At 33.9% G+C, this 15,405-nt stretch overlaps 2 protein-coding genes across 2 annotated transcripts in view; one reads left to right on the top strand and one right to left on the bottom strand.

Moving 5' to 3' along the window:
- The window catches only part of LOC117101302 (mucin-12-like), a 64,281-nt gene extending 53,443 nt beyond the window's left edge, over positions 1 to 10,838 (top strand). Inside the window, exons 64-76 of the mRNA XM_033241269.1 lie at positions 682 to 930; positions 1,260 to 1,511; positions 1,754 to 1,860; positions 2,569 to 2,794; positions 3,232 to 3,345; positions 4,770 to 4,889; positions 5,203 to 5,330; positions 5,750 to 5,969; positions 6,138 to 6,213; positions 6,391 to 6,446; positions 6,815 to 7,077; positions 7,523 to 7,621; positions 10,256 to 10,838. Coding sequence (XP_033097160.1) covers positions 682 to 930; positions 1,260 to 1,511; positions 1,754 to 1,860; positions 2,569 to 2,794; positions 3,232 to 3,345; positions 4,770 to 4,889; positions 5,203 to 5,330; positions 5,750 to 5,969; positions 6,138 to 6,213; positions 6,391 to 6,446; positions 6,815 to 7,077; positions 7,523 to 7,621; positions 10,256 to 10,324 — 1,979 coding nt within the window. The 3' untranslated portion in view covers positions 10,325 to 10,838. The remainder of the gene's footprint in view (positions 1 to 681; positions 931 to 1,259; positions 1,512 to 1,753; positions 1,861 to 2,568; positions 2,795 to 3,231; positions 3,346 to 4,769; positions 4,890 to 5,202; positions 5,331 to 5,749; positions 5,970 to 6,137; positions 6,214 to 6,390; positions 6,447 to 6,814; positions 7,078 to 7,522; positions 7,622 to 10,255) is intronic.
- A 283-nt stretch (positions 10,839 to 11,121) lies between these two features.
- Positions 11,122 to 13,868, bottom strand: LOC117101206. The gene is made up of 2 exons (XM_033241122.1): positions 13,294 to 13,868; positions 11,122 to 12,963 (listed from the first exon to the last, which is right to left on the bottom strand). Exons 1-2 carry the CDS (start codon positions 13,551 to 13,553, stop codon positions 11,898 to 11,900), a joined length of 1,326 nt encoding a protein of 441 aa, XP_033097013.1. The 5' UTR covers positions 13,554 to 13,868; the 3' UTR covers positions 11,122 to 11,897.
- Between the last annotated feature and the right edge of the window lie 1,537 nt (positions 13,869 to 15,405).

Here is a 15,405-nt window from a genome sequence, read left to right on the forward strand (position 1 = left end):
CGACATAACATACCCCATCACAAACCGTACACCATATGAAATAGATGAGGTTATGGCTGTTGCATGTGAGAGGAGGGGGTTGGATAGTGATACTAGTGTTCGGAATTTGGATAAGCCGATCAGTGAGACGAATGTCACATATAGCACAACGGGCACTGCCACAAGGACGATTACCGAGTTGAGGATATGTGGGACGAAGCTGAGAAGAAGTTAGAAGAGATTTAAGGTTGGGGGGTTGTCTTCTAGCCAAGACAGGGGGATTTCTGAATGCTTCCACAGAGGAGAGATTATCTTGAATGATAGAAAAGTCACGTTTGATGCAGCGGGAAAGATTGTTGATTTGTGTGTTGTAGTCAAATACCATAGGGATACGTCGGGATTGTGTTTTGGGTGTGTAAAGGAGCAATTGGTCACGAGATTTGTTGGAAATCTTGTCTATGTTGCGTTTAATAACTCGGATGGGATAATTACTCTTAGTGAGTTTGTTGACGTTGTACATGCGACATACAATTATGAGTAAATACAACACATACATTTGCGGTGTTTAAAATGTAAAATGTGTTATTATCAAAACAACCTCTAAATTATTCATTCATGTAGTATGTTGTAATGCATGTTTGTAAAAATGAGTATACAAATTTAAATGGAAATTTCATACTGATTTATTACCAAATTTTTCAGAGCACGATACAACGCCTCCCGTTATTACTAACCTACCAACGGATATTGTTACAAGCACAATTCCTGGAAGAGCTACTGCATCAGTAACTTGGAATATCCCATCTGTTAGTGATAACTCGAATTCATATCAACTTATCGGTAACTATGACCCTCCTACAGAGTTTGAAGTTGGAACAACTCAAGTTACCTACACAGCAACAGATGATGCGGGTAATAGAGCCACCGCTAGTTTCTTGGTAACTGTGCAAGGTATTGACGATGCATTTCTTCAGTATAATACATGATGTATACATTTACAGAATTTCATGGACATATTTGTAAATTAATAGGTTATTAAATTAGCGTCGTGTTTTTTTCACTTGGAAAACATTTGAATGACGAATTGAATTTGAACTATAACGCTATTAAAATACATTGTATTTATGGAATATATCTTTATTCATTTTGATGTGGAGGTGACTAAACCTGCATGGCGTTTATAGTTTCTGCTCTCATAATAGGCCTAACAAACATTGTTATATAGGTCTATATGATAGAGATGCATATACTAAACTTAATACGTAGGATTTTTTTTATAGATACTGAGCGACCTGCTATCAGTAATTGTCCTTCAAGCAAGATTTCATATGTTCTTGATTCTTCGTCAACGGCACTTCTCCACTGGGATGAACCAACGGCAACTGACAATGTCGGGAATGTTACAATGGTTTCAAACATCAGTCCCGGTGACCGGCTGTCTCCAGGCCAATACATAGTTACGTACACAGCAACTGACCAATCCGGTAATACCGCTACGTGTTCGTTCACACTGACGATCTCTCTAGCAACATGTAAGTACAAACATAGAGACGCAATAATTTAAACGTCTATTTCTATCTATACCAATAGTTACAATTTCTACATTTTGCTAAATTTTTATTTCTGCAAATCAACTTTCATTATCAATTGTCGAATAGTACGGTATGCATACATTAACAAAAAGCAATGTTCCTTTTGTTTAAAAGAGAGTACACCAACTTAACATCAAGCCAACTCAGTTGGTAAAAATACACAACATCTCATTTTTACACAGATACTGATGAGATATTAGCTAGCACTACATTTGACATCATCCGTGGAGAGAATGGAAACTTTTCTGAAGCACAAGCTGCAACGCTCATGTCGCTATTAGAAGATGATGTAAGTAAAATCCAGAAGTTTACATTTATCTTCCTTATTTTTGACGAAATTTCATAATTATTTTATTATATAACTTTAAATAATAGTTTTGCATTTGTGAGCCTTGGCTAAAGTAACTCATCATCAGCTTGCTTCTGAATAAAGTATAATTTTCAGAAGTTTCCTACTGTATATCAAGGACACTATGTATTATATGCACGAACTCAATCTTGTCTTCCTTTCCCAATACCTTAAATGCTCGAATAAGCTTCGCTCTCAAATAAGCGCCGCACCAAGCCTGATTTTTTTAGCAAAGGGCCGCTCTCAAATAAGCGCCACAGCGCTTAATCGAGAGTTTATATTACCCTGTGTGTAATGAAACACTTTAAGAAACATGGTTTTAAATACAATGTATACATTTTTAAAATTAATAAATACACAACGAAGACACAAGCATTTCCCTATAAATGTTTATTTACGATGAACTACGGGAATATGTGAGCTATGTTATGTGAATAGGCATTTTTTATAAGCACTGCTCTAGAATAAGCGCCGCACCGAAGCCTACAAAGATTTTATAAGCGCCGCGGCGCTTATTCGAGAATTTTCGTATATATGAGACTAACAATTACAATAAGCTTTTACCACTGCAAAATTGGTTTGTTTGTTAGACTGGAAATGCATTTCTGGTGTAATTGTATAACTAATACGACTGTCATCTTTTCCTAGATTGAAGATGTGATACGCCAAAGTGAATTTTCATCAAGTGTTGTCGGTGTAACTGTTAATGGTTATTCCTTTGACAACGTAAATAATCCTGTAGTTAACTATACAATATATTTTGATGACGGCTCTACTGTAACAGAACCTGGCGTAGAAGCACTTTTAAATGCAGCGCTTCTGAATGGCGTTCTCCCTACTGGTAATACAGTTCAGGATGGCGCTTTTTATATTGGTAAGCAACTGGTGTGAAATGTATTAATCCAGTATATTCTAATTTTTGAAAGCCAGTTAAATAAAGAAAAAATGCAAGTATATTTTCATTGACAAATAGGACCAAATCGAAATTTTACTTATAGCCACTAACTATAAGAAATAACATGATAGGAAAATACAGATAATATTGCTAGTAAGTGTATACAGTAAATTAACTGTGTAATATGTTCCTGCCTTCTTTTATACATAAATTTAAAACTCCTATCATATAGGTTTTAAAATTGTATGTCATTTTCTTTGAGCGAAAATAACTCTTGAAAACTAGAGCGATTTAACGCTGTTGCATCAATAAAAAAATAGTAACACCAACAAAACACTAATAACAATAATGGTAATGAGGTGTAGAGGCTAAATAAAGAAACTAACTAGTTACATGTTATTTTCAATGTTCAATAGGAATCGGAGAATGTGCAGACGTCACCTGTGAGAATGGAGGTAAATGTAATAGGGTCACAGATGGATATGAATGCCAATGTACATCCGGTTGGACAGGAAATTTGTGCCAGACAGGTAGGTCACAATAGTTTACTTGTTGTGTTACTAACATAATACATTTTGTCATGGACACAATTTCTTTTTTCAGTCTTACATTATTAACTTTACATTGTTTGTCTACAAACACGAATGTGACCTAATAAAACAGACAGCAGTATTAATTTTAGGTAAAGGTAAAGGTAGGAGAACAACCCATAACTTACAGCGTCGTTGTGATGGCCCCCACTTTTGTAACTGTTCTCAGCACCAGTGACAAACATTATTATTTGCGCCTTATAAATCGACCTATTATTACTGTACAATGTAGATTTTCTTTTTTCATTTTCCCTTTTTGAGTTGAGCAAACGTACGTCTGTAAAGTTTTCTTGAAACTTACCCTCGAGCACGAAGAAAAAAGAATGGAATCGCCCGCCTTGCACGAATTCTGAATTTATGGATAGGGTGGAGGTAGTCACTCATTATGAAGCGACGCTCTAGTTCTCTTTATGTTCACCATGAAGATGTCAGTGTAACTAATTGGCTTACGTAATAGAGCCACATTTAAATTCCCTCTAATTTAACGAAAACAATAAGATACTTAATTAGGCCATTTATTAAAATAGAGTTCTCTAAAGGTTAACTACATAATTTATAGTATACTGTAGTTAATGTGTTATAGCTTGTAAAAACTGTATTAAATAAAAAACATCTTTCGAATAAAAACATCTTTCACTTGACAATATGAATTAGTATTTATGAAACAAAATGATAGGCTATAAGATTTCTCCATCTGACAAATTTAGTGTACACCCTGTCATGCCAAGTGTTATAATGAACGGTGGCGGATTCAAGGGGGAGCCCAGTAACCACGGGCCCCCAACCTTCTATTTTTGTCAAAATTTAAAAAAAAATTGAGTTCATCTTTTAATCTGAAAGTGCCATTTCTGGCCATCTAGAGGTGCAGCCACTACCGTTGTGGGGCTGCAGAGGTGGGTGGACACAACAACAGGAAATGAACCATAACATCGGGGTAACCCACTACTCTTTCTAAAGAAGCCATTATGGGTTCTTTAAAGTGCACACGAGGCAGATGTGTTCACTGAGACTATTTTAAGTCCTTACCCGAGAAGACTTGATTCTACTGTACCAACCGAACTCAGGCCAAGGAGCGGCTGAAACCAGCGCCGATGTTAAGGCTGTAGCTAGCGGCGCTCCATGCTTTCCGCTCGGCCACTCGACTCGGCCGAATATTATTATTAATATTGTTATTGTTGTTGTTATTCTTATTGTCATTATCACAGTATGTTTTCTCAATACACTTAACATAGGACAATGTATTTTCATGTATTTATAAACCAATACATAGAGTTACATTAAAACCAAACGAAAATATTGATACTTAAGATATTGTTATTACATTGTTACTATTATTATCATGATAATCAATCTATCCACCTCAGACTTGAATGAATGTACATCAAGTAGCATCTGCAGCTCGGATCTTGTATGTAAAAATACATTTGGAGGTTACTTGTGTGGATGTGAACCCGGCTTTCATCTAAAAAACTCAGTTTGTGTCTGTAGGTTTGATTTTGTATATCTATGCTTACCGTAGTACTATGCACCTACAACAAGAAAATTAAAGTTATTAAAAATTATTTAGATAATTATTACTTTGCTGATTAGAAATAAACATTGAGAAATTCAAAGGATAACTACGTATTTTTGTGGGAGACCAATTACGAAATTAGACCTTGTTTATCAATCGGTCAACGGAAGCGGTTTGGAGCGATAAACTTTTATAAACAAGCATAGACATTTTTTTTTCAAAATTAATTAACTATTCATATATATTTTAAGAAAGAACTATTGAATATATATGTTATGTTATAGTGTCAAAAGAAATCACTGGTGAATTTGCAATTGCGGAAATTGGAGATGCTACAGCAATTTTTACTGAACCATATCTAAATGCAGACTCTGATGAATATTTAGACTTGGAAGCTAAAGTTATTGAAACTGTAAGAATTTTGTTTTATATTATTGTAGTAGGGTCTGTCATTACTAGCAATTTTGTGTATTCATCTCATCATGGCCGCAGTTCGATAACACTAAAGCGGTTATTCACACGTGGTCGTTTTTAGTGGCCCAAAACAAATTAGTACCGGTACTATTTTTAACGAAGAAAGTTTTTCGTATGTAGTGAGTATAATTTTCATTCATACGGTAAGTATATACTATTTTGGACCAAAACTGCTGTCCTCATGTCTTTGGTTAGTAAAGTTATTAGTAGGCCTGCATAAAATTTAGACACAATGTAAGTTGATGGGACTGTAATTTCTCCCCATATTTATTTATAGAAAAGAATCAGGATATACAATTTAGACACTATTAATAATACCTTTTGACATATCCCTGATTTTCTGTCTTTTTCTTCTAGCTAACAAAGATTTTCAAAGACTTACCAGGGTTCGTGTCAGTCTACGTCTTTCAGTTTTCAAGTGGAAGTATTAAAGTTCAGTATGTTGTGCAATTTGATTATGAATCAAATACAACAGCTCCAAATGTCAACGACATATTCAGTGAGAACGTTGCCAATGATGGCATGCTTTCTGATTCAATTCTCGATCTTGAACCAGAATCCTACCAAGTTATTGAAGGTAAGTTAGTTAATAAAGGGTGTCATTGTAATCAGTATTATTACTAGTATGCATCGTTTTAACATTGCCACCAACATCGCCACCATATAGTCGTCATTATTTTTATTATGTTGATGCTTCTTCTGGGGTTGAATCATCGATATTGACAATTGTTTTCAAATGGTATAGAAATATGTGTGCCCGGTTACTGTTCAAATGGGGGCGAGTGCTCGATAAACACGGACACCTACGTCAGCATGTGTATGTAAGTAGCTCAACATTTTAATATCCTAACTTTCAGATGTACGTAAAATACATATTCCTTCATGTTAGATACTTCATTAATTACTAATTAGACAAAACGAAATTCCAGTAGTAGCAGTAGCAGTATGTTTATCTCTTGATGGTTTAATTAAGATAATGATATCTTCTGATTATACAGATGCCCCGATATATATACTGGAGATAGGTGCGATGAAATTGTCAAGGTCGTGGCAGGTGAAGTTTTTTTTTTATATAACTACATTTTTTCTAAGGAGCTAAATACATTTGCCTTTGTCGTTCATATCTTGTTATTAATAAATACCGTACATAATTTGAATATTAATATACCGTTTTAAACATACAAATATTGACGGGTAAAAGCAAAATCAATAGATTCTTGTTTATGTAGTAAACTTTTATAATTTGCATTATAAATGCTGTCGTAGCCATATACTATATATATATATATATATAAATATATATATATATGTTTATATATATATATGTATATGTTTATATACATATATATATATATATATACATATATAAATATCAAAAAAGTGCCTAATATTCAATATATTGATATTTATCTCTGTGCACAGGCAATACATTCCAAATTATCGGCATCGTTCTTGGGTCTCTTGCTGCAGTCATATTTGTATTCCTGATAGTGGCTGGTTTCTGTTGTTGGTTACTTGGTGCCAGACGACGTCGACGAAAAGGTGCCCTATACGACGATGATGATCACAGGATCATTCGTACGCTGACAACACCAATTGATTCGCCAGCTTTGAAGCCTGTGTTTTATCCACCACCCATTGCGGATAAAACCTACGACCTTCGTGAGGAATCAAATCTTGGAGGAGTAAGGCATTTCATTCGCAGACTTTCAAATAATCAGCGCTGTAATGTAATAGTATGCCTTTTAGGCCTAACATATTTTTGAAGCCAGTATAAAAGAATATATTGTATAATAAAAATAGCAATAATCATTCATAGATATGAACTAAACGAGATAGTCTAGTGTTTATTGTATTCAGTTTAAATTGTGAATCATCTTGATTTTCAATGTGGATTCAAACTGCCTACTTTTTGATGTGTAGCTTGTTTCCATTAATCAGTTTTCGTGTTTTCTTACATTGCTTATTATGCAATTGTTTGAATTTTTTTGTTATTTTTGTAAGTGTTTTAATATTAGTCTTGTAATTTCTCATTAGAAGATTTTATAGTTGAAATTGTAGTACTTGCTATTCAATAATTTGTATAAATAAATACCAGTTGACATATTTTTTTTGTAATGTATCTAATAGAACCTTGACGATGTTCGTACTAGAAGTTTACGTGATGACAGTGGATTTTTGAACCCCTACGTTGCTACTGGATATATCAATAAGGCACACTCATTTATGGTAATGCAATTACAACTTTATTAGCCTGGTTCTCACGAGAGCCCTAGTATCCGGATCGGGAGCTAACCGTTAGCGCTAACCGTTAGCAGTATCCAGATACCGCTAACGGTTAACAAGCGCTATCGGTTAGCAAGTTGAGCGCGTTTTTATCATCAACCCATCACACGTACGTGTTTACAATTTCCAGTTCCTTATTGGCCAGTGATTCGATCATCATATTTTTGGTATCCGGATCGTGATTTTCTCATATGGACGCACGGCAGCTAACGGTTAGCAGGATCCGGATCCTGCTAACCGTTAGCAGCCGTGTGAGAACATAGACACTACCAATATTTTAAAGGTCAATAATTCACTTTAAAACTCTTTGTTTCGGATTATTTATAACTACTTTAATAATCATTTATAGCATTACATGCAACAATCAACTAATTAATGTATTAATGCAATAATGATTATTAATTGTAAAACACAAATGAGTCTTGACGAACGGTTTAACGGGGTTTTTAACTGAGTAAATAAAGTAAAATGAAAAGTAAAGAAAATGACAAGAAAGGAAAGAAAAGAAAAAGTAGGAAAATGAAAAGAAGGAAAAAATTTAAAAAATGAAAAGAAAAGGAAAATGAAAAGAACAGAAAATGAAGGAAATAAAAGAAATGAAAGAAGAAAGAAATCCTCTTTAGAATAAGTAAATTATAAATAGGTTGCTTGTGGTCGAAAATAAAGTGGAAATAGAAAGCAAGGAACAACAGAAACCAATGTAAAAAAAATAAGAACTGCTAATTATATTCACCATAATCCAAATTATTAATAATAATCCTAATATAAATCAGGTAAAAATGCGTTATTTAGTTGAATATTTTATAATAGCCAGATGTTTATAAAACGAAAAGAAACAAAAATATATTAGTTGGTGATGATTTGGATTAGACCTTCAATCTAACATTACTTTACGTTCACAAATCCATTAATGTCATTTACTTTTTCACCATCGCTTGTGAACATTCCCAGCAGGGAATATTTGGCCTTTACTCATTAATAAGTAGTGTATAATCTCAATTATAAAAAATTGCATTATAAAAGCGTTGTCTGATAATGACAGGTACGTACAGAGCAGCTGAAAACCTTAGAATAACCTATGTGTACGGAATAATATAACTTTTTTCAGGCGCCGTATAGTTGGCTGAATCCAGCCGTTACGGAGATCGCTTGGCACCACAAATTACTTTTTCTCTTTGATTTCGCAAATGGTTGTTTTATGACTAATAATAATAATCAATACTGGAATCCTAAATTGTCTGCGATTTGGTGTAGGCTGTACGCATTGTTTCTTACACGACACGTCCTCGTTCTCGGCCTATAAAATTCACTTTTTTCCTATTCTTGCTTTGATAGATTTTTTAAGTCACCCTAAGTACATTTTATTACATATATTATGCGTCCTTTCCACCTGTACTAATAATTCAAATTCAAATTCAATCTGTATTGCAATTTGTAAACAAATTGAAGTTTAACAATCAAAATGGGAAAGAAGACAAACAGGAAAAATACCAGATAACAATTATTTTTAAAAATTAATATATCTCAATAATTTATAAAAGCAAAGTAGGTAACATTTAGAAAATAGACAATGGCGTAACGATGCGCTCTCATGCAACGGCCCACAGGGCTCCCGACCACATGGTCTTCGATCTAGCACCCTGACCCAAAGGACTTTGTTGATACATAACAGTGTCTCTGACATCGACTGTATGTTATATTGTCCAGTGGCGAATTTAAGGGCCCCTAAATTTATAAATTTTGCGATTGTGAGTGCCATTTCCGGCCATATGTTGTAATCATAAATTTTCTTACCTCAGTCCCAAACCCCAACTATGGTGGGACTGAGGTGGTATTGACCATTTATCTGTGAAAGTCTCTCTCTGGGCCCTATTAAACATTCCTGGATTCGCCACTCATATCATATCATATCATTTATTTTGTCATTAAAAAACATTTAGAATGCAATGACAAACATAAAATAAAACGAGCACATCTAAAATCCCACAATGGAATTGGCAACTGGGATCCACTAGGCCCCCACTCTCAGAAAGCCACATCCGCCCCCCCCCCCACCTCCCCCCGCCCCCTCCCTATAAGAGACAGCTGAATAGAAGAGTAGAAAATGTGTATATACAGTTAGGTAATTATAAAGAAATATGAATTAACTTTTATGACTAATAATCAAGACTGGAATCCTAAATTGTTATCTGCCCTACAATACAATATTAATTTGTTATCTGCCCTGCAATACAATATTAATTTGTCATTTTGACTCTCCAACCTGTCCGCTCCATTATTTAATTCCACTTTCAAAAAACACTATGTGTATTTCATTATTCAACATTGCCAGCACATAATTATAACGCTACACTCTTATACAAATTAATGCTTTACTAGGCTAAATAATTTTCTTCTTGAAATACTTGTCATTTTTTTACTCTGTTTTATTGCTATCAATATATCTTACCCCAATCCTACTTTAGTTTTCATTTGTACATCTTATTATATTTCCACAACCTTGTAACACATGTCAGCAAACTATTTATGTGTTCTATTGTGCTACTTCACTTTTCATACATTTTTTTTCCCTTATAGAATAATTTTGACGACGATCGTTCCAGTAATGACGATTCTGACATACAGAATAATCACCACATGTACTAGCTATGCAGTCTTTAAGATATTACTATCATTAGCACTTTAACAGAGAGCAGTCATACATTAACGCATCGCAGCTATTATCGTATGAAAAAATATGTTATATCAAAATAATGTAATTGCAGCTATATTTTTAGACAAATTCTTTATATATTAATTAAGGGAAAGGATTGTTTTTAATGTTTTACATAGTAGGCCTACAGACGTTCCTGGATATATATTTTAACATTGACATACTATATTTTTATAAATATTGTTTTTTTTTTAATTTGTTATAATTTGTAGCGTGTATAGAGTTATGATATCAGGGCAGTAACATATAAGGAGCGAGTGGCGCAGCGTGTAGGTTGTTGGATTTCTAGTCGTGAGATCGGGAGTTCAAGACCGACGCTCGCCGCACTGCTTGTGTCCTTGGGCAAGACACTTTACTTACGTTTGCCTCTCCTCACCCAGGAGTATAAATGGGAGGGTCATTCTGTTAATCTGCTCGTTAGTGACCCTGCTACGACTGTTCCAGTCAAATTAATAACAGCAACTAGATATCAATTGATATCATAAAACCTTAATTATCGTAAATCCAATAATGTCCTTTTGCAAAGGAAATAGTTTAAGAGGCGTGTAAATTTTGATTATTATATGTTTTATTAGTGATATCTTAAAAAAATTCTACGCATTGGTTTTTTTTTGGTTTTTTTGGGGGTTTTTTTTCATTTTTTCATTTACATTATGGTGAAAAGGGATCTCCGTTCATCTGCATGGTATAATAAATACTCCGATGTCTCTAACTTATAAATAAAGATTATGATTCATTTTCACAGTTGATATACACGTGGACCATATCATAGCCCAGCAAAAACAAAACGTTGTAATAAACATATTATAACATCTACGAATGTTGTGAACGCGTTGGATAATATGTTATGTCAGAAAATAACACATCGTTGCAGCAACGTTTAAGATGGAAATTTCGTTGTTAGTAGGTATTTGTTCTACAAAAACGTATTTACAAACGTAATTACGCTGTACACTAGTATACTGTAAAAAGATAAATACGTATTTACAACGTAATTTGCAAATGCGTATTTATGGTTCTACAAAATAAAACCATAAAACTTGTTAATAATATCGAATTGTTAGCTGAGAAGTGATCCAGCTGGTTTAGTGACTAGTATAATAAATGTGGTAAGTAGATGCCACGTGAAACGTATTTAAAGCTTGCTGCATTTGTGGTTAAATGTTATTGTTTTTATTAAACAATAACGAAGCTAAAATATGTATTTCTGTGGATCCAGGCATTTGGTCACATCATCCTTATCATACACGATATTGAGATAAACTATAAGCCGATAATGCTAAAACATTATAATTATATTATCACGGTTCATTGATGATACATCACCTAAACTATGCAATGGTTATCTTTATGCATTTTGAGTATTTTAAATAAAAATATTTTTCTTCAAAATTTATCTTTTTAAATTAGATTTCTAATGATTTTGTGCTTTATGAGAATCACGTAACATACCTATCAACATGATTGTCATAAATCAAAACTCATAAATCTAGAATGTTCGCTTCCTTAATTGCTCAACAACATGCTCACACGTTGTTGTTCAAATATTTTCTTGAACCGTGCATATATTCTCAGATCAGCTTTTATTGCGTGAGTTACCGAATCGTCTTGTTTTAACTTAGCAATCAAATTGCTAAAACTCAAGCTATCATCTATTGCATTCTCATTATGTTGAATCAATAAATGGGAATGTTTTCCCACATTCTGTGATGAGATTCCAGCGCATGATTGATTCAAAGGAATTCCGAAAACGGTTTCAATCATATTTTGACTTAGATCGTAATACTCAGTAATCCCAACAACTGCAAACCAGTTTTCCAGGTTTTCGAGACAATATGTGATAAGCGTTTCTTTTTGTTGTTCGGTTATCATGTATGAAAGTATAACTTTCTGACGAAACCAACTCGGCTGGCTAATGTAAAATTCGTGTTTGAAACCTGCTGGATAGTAATACTCGTGGAATTTATTGCAAAATTTAGGATGGAATATAAGCTGCTGGAAGAAATAATTCCCTAGATGAATTGCCCACTCGTTTATTGATGCTTTCCATGGGGACAAAGCTCTGCAGAGAGGGTTGGTTCGCTTACGTCGACAATATAAATAACTTGACACAATACGCTCATAAGGATCCCTCATCATGGTAACATATGCACAAGGTTTTGCCAAATCCTCACAAACACCAAAGGCCGTGTCGCCTATTAAAATATCATATTCACCGAGATGTTTAAGATGAACTCTTGTGCACCCTGTAAGTTCAGGACCAATATTCCTACCTACTGCAGATGCAGCCTTGCGAAGACAGAGCTTAGATGTTGATGAAGCAGATCTTGGGGAATACAAATATGCCAACGTTGTTTGCTGATACTTCGCACGCTCGACATCATCAAATGTCTTCGTAAAATAGTTTGGAAGATACCTTTCCAAACGCATCCATGGCAGTCGCTTATTCAATAATAATTCAAGTGAAACAGGCGTTCTAAGCATATTGTTTCTTTGTCCGTTTATAATATTACCTGTTTCATCATGTGCTTTGAGGAGATGACTGTTTTCCACTGTTTTTATCTTCTCAAATCTAAATAATAAAAGAAATTAATCATTTTTCTCCGAACACCAATGTAGTGTAGTCTTACACGTCATGTAAAGGACTAATCGTTACATTTTCTTATACAGTGTGAAATTGGAGTATAAATAGCATAAAATATGGATATTATATATTGACAAGAGAGGAAGCAATCTTTCTGAGCTATTAGGCATAAAACTCATAATGCGCGCTGGCGAAAATCACAGAGAGAGCGCGCGATGATTGCACCTTTTAAAAGGGCATCGTTGTGAAAATGTCAACTCAAATCCAATTGATATTTTTATAAGACAAAAAAATATATATATAATTATATATACGCACCTGATGTTTTGTGACGACAGTACACTATCTTTCTCTTTTGCGTGTGGGAATATAATTGGGAGGGCTGGTATTGCAAAATTACTATCAATATTTAATACTTCTTCCCCAAAAGAGAACAGTAACCTAAGTAAACACCATATAATCATCACCCCTAAAAAGCCAACGGTAATTATCCGAACTCTCATGATCATCATCCGGCTTCGCCCAAACCTGCATGTAGTATGCTGAAGTATAAACCACAATACATAATTGCATGCCATATGGCGAATGGTATCAACAAGTCGTAATATTTGTTGCAACAATGAAAATTATTATCATATAAAGTGAATCAACATAATTCTCATCGTCGTCATCTGCTTTACCTTTATACGTTTCAGCATTTTGGTATATTGCCGAGGGGCGCTAATGTTTTAAGCATGTCGTTATGCATAATAAACACTACACATCAGCTGGATCAAGTAGGCTATAATACTTGCCTGCATTTTTGTGAACTATAATATTAATGTCACATGGCTAAAATTTAAAATAATTTTAAAAAGCCTCGCAATTTAATTATATTTAACTTTTATTAGAATTGAATCCTCTTGTACCACCTAAATTTAAATTTCATCTCAATAAACCATTTTGAGCTAGCAACAAACTTTCTTTTGCTTTATTTCTACATACGCTACATAACGAGTAGGACTACTAGTAAATACAATAAAGTAATTTCATTAGCGTCCTCAATGGGTGGTTGGCATTTTTCGATGGTATTGATCGCCATCTTGTCGTAAAATACTTCATATGCTGTGCGCACTAAAGCTTGCAGCAAATCGGTAATATTTTAACGTTGTCTTTTTGTGATTTATTTATTATGAAAAAACTTTCGAGCATCTTATTTTCTAGCATCCTGTTCTTCTGTCGAGCATCGTTCCACCAGTAGGCCTACTTAATTATATGTAGCCTTATAATTGAATATACGTGACCTCCATTTTCCAGGGTCCTTGAGGTGGGAGGACTATTAGGATGAAATTATAAAAAAAACTCATTTGGCGTTAGTCTTGTCTCAAATTTGAGAGGCCGGTGTTTGAGCACTTATCGCATACGGCTCATTTTTATGCAAGTCAATTTTCAAACGGTATCTGCAATCTGAAATATTAGCATCGAATTGAATAGGTTTATCATGAGCAATAAAGCTAATTCCACAACGACAGATACAATTATATTTGCATGGTACTGTATTAGATTATCGGTTTCTGGAATAGGCCTACATTTTATATGTATGTAGCATGAATTGTATCATAAAAAGAAAAAATTTATGTTTACAATTTGTGCCTATGAGAGTAGGCCTATGTACGCCTACTAAAGAAATATAATAATATTAAAATAATAATAATAATATAAATCAAGTTACATAAATTTAGAATTCTATTCCGTAACATACACGAGGTATGGCTATTGATTGCATTCACTTGTTAACTTTCGGGATACGAGGAATACTTGTGTTCAATGCCCTACGTTGCCTTCAGGGGTAAAAGCCTATTTTATAATTATAAACGTACATTATGGAAATTAATAGCCAAAAGCAGAATGTTCGTAAAATGTATTACTAGCAGTCGGATTCTATGTTAAATAAAATTTAACCAGGGAACAGTGGAATTAACTGTTCCCTGATTTAACTCACTATGTGCTTCATCAGTAATTTATGTCAGCTTCATTATGTTATCATATATGTAGGCAGGTGTACGGTAAGAATGGCCCCGGAAAAAATGGCCCCGGAAAAAGTGGCCCCGGAAAAAATGGCCCTGGAAAAAATGGCCCCGGTAAAGATGGCCCCATATGACAGGTAGGTAAAAATGGCCCCAATAATCAAATTCTGAATTAAAACTGATTTTCTTGAGTCATTATATGCATTTTTTATCTTAACTAATTTAGTTTTTAAAAGGAATCTCCCAAATAATCAAATTTTGTATTAAAACTGATTTTCTTGTGTCAATATATGCATTTTTTTTATCTTAAATAATTTAGTTTTTAAAAGGAATCAAACAAATTGCCAGTTACATTTTACTTTTTGCAAGAATTAATATTCATTGATAAAATATTCAAAGATAAATAAAAAGCCATGAATTACAC

This window comes from Anneissia japonica, unplaced genomic scaffold (genome assembly GCF_011630105.1).
Source record: "Anneissia japonica isolate Jap-2015-1 unplaced genomic scaffold, ASM1163010v1 scaffold1005_len2656397_cov198, whole genome shotgun sequence".
Classification (NCBI taxonomy): domain Eukaryota; kingdom Metazoa; phylum Echinodermata; class Crinoidea; order Comatulida; family Comatulidae; genus Anneissia; species Anneissia japonica.

What these genes read in the sequence shown, in the direction of transcription:
- LOC117101206 (XM_033241122.1), bottom strand. Translation starts at nt 13,553, where the DNA reads ATGGCATGCAATTATGTATTGTGGTTTATACTTCAGCATACTACATGC. An exon ending in CTGTCGTCACAAAACATCAG is followed by an intron (nt 12,964 to 13,293) that starts GTGCGTATATAT and finishes TTTATTATTTAG; the next exon opens with ATTTGAGAAGATAAAAACAG.